The 8326-nt window shown below is 32.2% G+C and overlaps 1 protein-coding gene across 1 annotated transcript; it reads right to left on the reverse strand.

Moving 5' to 3' along the window:
• Window positions 1–5850: 5850 nt before the first annotated feature.
• On the reverse strand, window positions 5851–6755 carry LOC116404012 (MLP-like protein 328). Its single transcript, XM_031886160.1, has 2 exons — window positions 6473–6755; window positions 5851–6360 (listed from the first exon to the last, which is right to left on the reverse strand). Exons 1-2 carry the CDS (start codon window positions 6663–6665, stop codon window positions 6098–6100), a joined length of 456 nt encoding a protein of 151 aa, XP_031742020.1. The 5' UTR covers window positions 6666–6755; the 3' UTR covers window positions 5851–6097.
• Window positions 6756–8326: the final 1571 nt, after the last annotated feature.

The raw sequence follows: 8326 nt of genomic DNA on the forward strand, positions 1-8326 counted from the left end.
CCAATAAACCAAATTAGATTACTAAACCAAATTGCTTGCACTGCTAAACATATATTGTAACACCTTTACTAAAATGATTAATAGTAGGAGGAAAGCCTACATGTATGTTTAGGAACAAAACTAATTGAATCATTTGTCTTCAAATTTTCTCTAACATATGAATCTTAAATAAATTGGTTTGACATAGGACGAATTAATATGGGGACATTCTTGGTTATACAAGGCAACAAAGATTGTATTCTATTGGAACTACATCACTGAAAACATTAACAAAGTAGAGAACAACAATGCAGTTTATGATAATGTCTTTCAACATTGTTGTACTGGTAGCTTTGCAGAGTTTAGATGGAATACCAAATATGTTGGAATTCATGTTCTAAACTCCAAGTTATGTATATATACATATATTTGTAGCATGCACATATATAATACATTCTTAACCCAATTATCTATGATTACATTACATTGCAAAGGAAATGATTTTTCTTCCTAAAAACAGAATGGCTCCCACGGTTCTTTATGTCTGTGTGCATACGACATGCATTTCTTCTCTACAAGTTTAATGATATATCTAAAATGTGCCCAATACAAAAAAACTCAGATCTCAACAGACAACTTAAACAAACAAGATGGATACTATAATAATAGATAAACATATCTTCAACAGACTAACTTAAAAAAAAACTGAGATTTTATTACTCACTTGACTTCAAAGAGGATGGATACGGCACTGCCAATATAGAAGAGTGGAAATGGAGAGGTCCGGTGAAAACAAAGCTGAAATTGAAATGGATGGAAGTGGAGAAGTGTTCACCAGAGTTGAAGTCGAAACTAAAACAGAGACCTGTGCAGAATAAATGGAGACGTTCGGTGAAAAAGTTGAAATCGGAAAATATAGTGGAGAGTCGTGGAGAAGAAATGGATGGAAGTGGAGAAGAAATGGACGAAAGAGAAAAACGTTCATCGGAGGCACAAAGTTGAAGGGGGTAACTGCAGAGGCAGGAGAGTTCAAATGCGGGAGGTTTATGTTTTTTTTTAACGACCTTCTCTGTTTTTGGGTTGAAGAAAAGGAAAAAGAAGAAAAGAGGAAGGAGGAAATTAAATGTGAATTGAAATTAAATAAGGGTATTTTCGTCATTTCACCTCCAATTTGTCCTAAATGTCAACTTTTTTACAATCAATCCTAAAAGTCTTTATCTACCCCCTTTTTGGCCTATTTTTGTCAATTCCCCAAATCTTAGTTAGACATATCAGATTGGAATGGTGTAAATGTTTGATATATTGTTGAATAATGAAATTATTGTTGGTTTACCGTTAAGACACCATCTCCCAACACTTGAATATCAATTATCGAGAGTTATTAACTCTCGACGCTTACAAACGACGTTGGGAGTTAGTGATCTCTACCAATGCCTACATACAACATTGGGTGTTGTATATGATCTCCCAACAATTCATATTTGAGCGTCAAGAGTTTGATATTTTTTTTTTTTGTAAATGAACATCCATAATTAGTTTTAATTTATTTTTCTAAATTTTGTAACCTAAAATTTTGAACCCCAATCAATAATAATCAAACAAATTATATTTATACATTCAAATGAAACTTGTATCATGACAATTAAAATATCAAAAGTTTCAAGTTATAAAATTAGATAAAGCAAATTATATTCATACATTCTAACCTTGATGAAAAGCATAGAATTCAAGTCATACCAAGTCTAAAGGCTAAAAATAAAAAGTAGAGGTGTACATAAGTTAGGTTGGGTCGAGCTGGAGGAAAAATATGGACCAACCCAAGGTAACTGGGTTGGCAAAATTTGAACCCTATCAGTTCAATATTCAAGGGTCAACCCAACCCGAAAAATTCGAGTTGGGCTGGGTTGGGTTGATGGGTTGACATTTTTCTTTTTTTTTTTTAATCATATTGTTTTTTAAAAATTTTACACCAACAACAAACAAACATTTAGTTAAACTTTATAAACCAACCTCTAATTAAATTTCTAACACCAACATCTAATTAAACATAACAAAATTCTAAAATTCAGATTTGAGGTCGTGTGTGAACTATTAAACACAGATACACTTGAAAACAGAATTGAGAACTTCACAAGATATAAAATCTAGATTCACAATATATGCATCAAATTATTAAACACAAAACAAAGTTAACTATCAAAATATTTAACTTACAAGGGTGATTCCACTGTATTTGATACCATCCGTGATGACGAGTTTTAATGAAACCCAAATATTTGAGGCAGTGTGGTATATTGAACATGGGAGGCTACAAAATGTTAAGAAACTTATAATAGGCCTTGACTTAATTTATGCTAAAGACAATAAATTAACAAAAGTAATGAAGGTTTTCCGATTGGAACTTACGATTTACAAACTTGCAAGTGTGAAGGGAACAAAGCCTAAACGGAGTACGGTCTGTGAACTTGCAAATAAGAAGGCTGAAATGTTCGCCGGTTGGAACACGCAAAGGTCAGAACTGAGAACTGTGAAGGGAAACAAACGAAAAATGTTGGGAACAAAGCTTAAGAGTGTGCCCTGCAAAGTGCGAACTTATGAATGCAAGGGTCAGAACGTTTGCCAGCCGAAACGTTTGAAGGTCGAAACTGAGAACTACACAGGTTGGAAATTGAAACTGAAGAACGTGCGAAGAACAGACGAAATGTCATGCGCCATCTATAGTGGATGAAAGGTAAAATTAAAATGACACATTAAGATATATATATATCAAAAAACCGGGTCGAATTGAGTCAACACAACTCTTAATCCCCCAACCCACTAACTCGACTCTTAATTCTCCAACCTGATAACCCAACCTGTTTTTTTTTTTTTTTTTCAATTTTCTAACCCAACTCAACCCAAAGCCTAATTTAATCAACCCAACCTATACGGTTTGGGTTGGAAAATCCAGGTTGGGTGGGTTACCGAGTTTATTGAACACTTCTATTCAAAAGCCTTGAATCAAAGTAAATATGAATAATTAGCAAATATACTGTTAGGGACAATTTTAACACTCAAATTTAATCCAAAAAACAAAAAAAAGTAGAACATTATCGTTTAAATCTTAACCAAAAGAACATCCAAACTCCAAAGTTTTTAAAACCTTAAATATGAAATTTTGCAATGTAATGATGCACTTAGAAATTAATATGATATTTATTCACACGGATGCCAAGAACCAAAATGGATGCCGAAAACCAACTTTTTCATTAACCGTAATCAAACTAGCTCCTGGATCAACCTACCATTCCATAACAACCCAACACATACTCTATAAGAACTCAATGTAACAACTTTGACTCTTTATACAAATGTAACAACAATAAAATATTTTACTTCTTAGATAAAAACTACCTTCGGTGTGCTAATGTATTAAGACCTTCAAAGTGACATTTGAGCCTCCAAATTAAACTAACTCCATTATCAAACTACCCTATAACAACAATAAAATCGCAAAAACTAAGTTAAACTAAAAGCTACCATAACTGCAGGATAGCCAGAACCAATTATCAAAATGCAAAAGCTAGGTTTAAGTAAAGACTATCATAGCATAGTGAGAACAAATCATTTGAAATAAATCTATCTATCATCAATACAAAACAATTAGAAATTTAAAAAAATACATACCTTAAGTTCCTAAACCAACTCAATGTTTTGGGAGTGGTCACGCCCTTACGAGTGGATTCAGAGTCATCTAAGAATGAACTTACATATCCAACATCTCATCTAAAAGCTTCAATCTCTTTATTCCTTCACTCAACAAAATTTGTCCATACAAATTAGGTAGAGACTGTGTAAACCTTTACAAATATACCAAAGAATATTTAATTGCAATTTTTTCATTAGGAAATCATTATATGGAACAAAGTAGAAGGTTTTGACTTCTAAGCAAGATTTCTAAGTGTCCATACAAAGATTTGAAAGTACTCAAAGAGTTTGGTTCATACAACTTTCAAATGTTCTATTTTAATGTTTGAAAGATTATGATATTTATTCTTCTTCAAATCTTCATGTAACAAATATTAGATTTGCAAATCTCCATCTAACAAACATTAAACTTCTTCTACAAGTTCTCAAAACAACTAAAGTTTCTCTACATAAACAAAATCAAACTTAAAAGATAAATAGGGCTCTTAACCACATGAAAAACAAGAAATCATGATACAAAGGATTGATTTTAGGGAACAAATTAGGATTTTAGAGCAAAATTTAAATCTAACTTAAATAAATTACATACCAGACGAGATAGGGACGACAACAATAACACCCAAGGATAGGGGCAGAGTCGAAAGAGAAAAAAGCAAGTAACGATGATGGCGGTGGCACGTAGGCACGGTGGCACAACAGCTGTGGTGGTTTTCGACAAAGTTTCTCATTTTCCCTTTTCCAATACAGACCTAGGAAGGGTACACGTGATGTTTTAATTAAAGTGTCGGTAGTTCCTCCTTAACTTTTACTAATGACGTTGGGAGTTTGGTTCTATCTTCCAACGCCATGTTGTGTAGGCATCGGGAGAGATGAACTAACTGCGTGGGCAGGGCTTAGACGCTGATAAATATTGCATGCATCTCCTGACTTGTCCATGATTGCGTCCAGAGATGTCTTGTAGTGCACATCTGTAGCTTGTCTTCTAGTACAGATCATTCAACCAATACTATAGGAAGACAACACATAGCTCAATTATTACACTCATGAGAAATAAATTTATCCATCAAACAAAAGCATGCTTATATAACGATAAACTAAAAATATTTAATTAGTTTTGATGGCTTAACTCAGCGTGTCCAATAGAAGAATGCCCTCCAAGCAAACAATTGAGTACAAAGCAAAATATGCGAAAATAGTAGCTACATGCAAGACCCAAATTTTAATTTATTATTCATAGCCCAAATACAATTCCTCAATCCAAGCAATTAGCTTTTAATACTTTAACTTCCAAAGTTTGGTTGCAATATCTCCACTGAATTAACCCAAAACAACCTTCAATTCCAACCTACACAATTACCGTAATTAATTCAATAATCAAACCAATGTTCTCCAAATGAACTTTCATTTTCCAAGAGGGATGATTTTAAACCCAACTCAAATTGATTGTTGATGACCCATTCAAGAACAACATGAAAGTACTCAAAACTTACACAAATCTTTAGATTCCAAAGAAGAATGAGACAGCCAATGAGGGGGAGAGGAGCGGTGACGACTAGGACGGTGGGTAGCAGACAAAGAGACGAGCCGCTGCTCTTGGGTGGGACAGTGAGGAGAAACTGGGAGGCGGTGTGACGGTCGATGGCAGGGAGGAACGGCCGGGGAATTCAGATTTCTTTTTAATATATATAAACAAAAAACCCTAACTTCTCTTTGACCTTTTCCAATAATAAATATTTATCTCCCTCATTTTCCCAATTAAATATATATCTAATTACTTCTCTTTCCTAATCAATTTACCAATTCCCCCAATGAAATATGTATACCTAATACTGTAACATATATATTTAATATCTCAAATTCCTCCTTCCCAAGTCGTACGGATTCAAGATCAAGGGGTGCCTCTGAATCTCCATTCTTCCTCCTTTCCCTTCTAACTATCCGCCTAACCCTCTTTCTCTCTTCTTTCTGGGTCCTATGAGTAAACTCAGATTAAGAGAATGAAGTGAGGATTGAAAAAAACACTTATCTCTCTTCTTTTCTGGGTCCTTTGATTTTTTTTTTTTTTCCGATCATTTGTTCTTAGTTATATTTTAATTAATTCAATCAATTTACTTCCCATTTTAAGTTGTAAAGGAAAAAAAATTAGATGTTTACAGACATAACATAGACACAAAACATAATGAATAAGAAAGAAACAATTGAGTTGTCTTGGATTAAACAATTACAAAGGAAATTAATAACGAAACATAAACAAGGGATGACCCTTAGCTTGGATTTTATTTACTTTGTACATGTAATACAAACCATATATATAGCTTATAGAAATACAAAAGCAAAGTAGCAAAGATACATATTCAACCCCACGAAAATGACTTCAAAACAAAATAAAACTTTACTTCACACAACAAATTAAGAAGCCACACTTGAACACTTAATTCATGTGGGATTCAATGTCCTTAGTGATACCATTCATGAGGTCAATATACTTGTAAGGATAAGAAGACCCATCATTAAGTTTCTCATACTCTATAGTCAGAATTGCCTGGCAATGGTTAGGACCCTTGGGCACAACTTGGTAAGCTGGCTTAAAGCTTTTATAATGGTTGAACACATCTCCTTCCAGCCCAACCAAGATTATCAACAATTTATCATCATGAAACTCGACCTGTTCCTTGAAAACTTCTGCCTTGCCATCTTGCAAATCAAATACAAGAAAGAAAGAGATCGATTTTTTTTCCCTCTATGTTAGTCATGAAAATAAAGACCAAAAGAAAAAAGAAAAAGAAGAAGGTGATTTTATGCATACCAACAGTGTAATACCAAGTCTTGATAGAGCCATGGTCATGGTCATCCCAGTTAGCATCATGGATTTCAACTTGTTGAATGAATTTGGGGGTTATATTGGGAACATGAAAACATTGATGTTTGAATATTTTGTAAAATTTCTCAGCAGGTGCATTGATCTCTAATTCACTCACAAGCTTTCCAATTAGAGACATGATTCAAAACCTTCTATCTCTAGATAGAGAAAAAATGGCTCACTCACTCAATAATATTAATGTTGATCTAGTAATTCTCCATTCCTAACCCTTACCCTTTTTATACACAAAGTTTTTGATCTACTAATAACTATTTTGTACCATTAGGTATAATGCATTATATAATTAAATTTGACTTTTTTTTCATTATCATTATGGTGGTAGAGACCCACATTGTATAGCATTATTTTCTTTGGATAAAAATAATAATATTAGTGTGCATTAGAACATTTATTTATTAAATATTATACCAATAAAAAAATTATCTCCAATAAAAAAATTGACAATATATTTGTACCTTACCCAAAAATCAAAGATAATGAATATTATCTTTTAATAGTTTTTTCTTTATACAAAGTTGATATAGTTTATTGATTTGTCTATTTTTGAAAAAAAAAAAAAACTGTATAAATAAATTAATATAATAAAAATAAACCACATTAGCAAGGGAGGATAAAAGCTCTCATTTACCAAAAAGTTTGGAATAATAAGGTTAAAGTTACTTGAGACTATTTTAAATCATTGTTCACTTAAGAGACTAAATTAAAGGACACACTTATTAAATTTATTGAACTTAGCCAGAAAAACTTTATCTGTTAAGTATTAATAAATTTTTAGTTTATATTCTATTAGTAAAAAGTGTTAAGTATACTACTTTATTAGACATATAAATAGAGTCAACTATACTATCTTAGTTGACACGTAAAAAGTATCAAATTTGATATCTTAGTTGACACAAAAATGATGTTAAAAAATATAATACTTGACGGTTTTTGAGTGTCAAGTAATGGTACTATACTTGACAGTCGATTACTTGACGCTTTTTAAAACATCAAGTATAGGTTCACTTGACACCGTATCAACGTCAAGTAATCCAATTTTTGTAGTATGGATCATTTGTGAAATATTACAAAGTCTACTGTTGTTCGATCTTTGTGAAATATTAAAATGAATTAGAAAATATTTAAAATAAATTTATATTAAAAATAATTAGACAATACTTAAATATGTATCAGATGGCCCACAACAACTCCTGGTCGAATGATATAGAGCCTCGTAATATTTTTATACCAAATAGATATATTCCTAAGTTACATCCATATCAAATTGTCCAATCATAGGTACCATAGCACTAAATCTTCTGCAATTTAGTCATCTTCTTACCAAGCGTGCAACTCTATAAGACCAATTTGTAGTTCTCAGGTCAATGTTGTGCAGAAGTGATTCAATATTATAGTCGAGAGAACATCTTGTTTGAGAAAAATTGTCTAATGTTCTATTAGCACCGATGTGAAAACACATTAGAGGACTAATCGTCTCCCTTATGTCTTGACTATTCATAAAGAATTTGGGTAAACTATCATTGACTATTTTGCATGGCTCTCAAATAATCTAAAACGCATATTAAACGAATAATAATATGAAATAAATAATATTGAACTTAACATTCAAGTTTAGCATTGACATACCTAATCAGGTTGAAGAAGATCAAACATGTATATGTAGTGAGATACTATATGTGTAGCTAACATGGTTATATTTTGATCTCTCCACTTATATTTTAGGTTTCAAATTAACACAAGTATGGTTAATTCAAATTAAATTAAAATAATATGTCTTGA

The sequence above is a fragment of the Cucumis sativus genome, chromosome 5 (assembly GCF_000004075.3).
Source record: "Cucumis sativus cultivar 9930 chromosome 5, Cucumber_9930_V3, whole genome shotgun sequence".
NCBI lineage: Eukaryota > Viridiplantae > Streptophyta > Magnoliopsida > Cucurbitales > Cucurbitaceae > Cucumis > Cucumis sativus.

Coding starts and splice junctions, on each gene's coding strand:
- LOC116404012 (XM_031886160.1), bottom strand. CDS start 6,665: ATGTCTCTAATTGGAAAGCTTGTGAGTGAATTAGAGATCAATGCACCT. Junction 6,361..6,472: donor GACTTGGTATTACACTGTTG/GTATGCATAAAA, acceptor TTGATTTGCAAG/ATGGCAAGGCAGAAGTTTTC.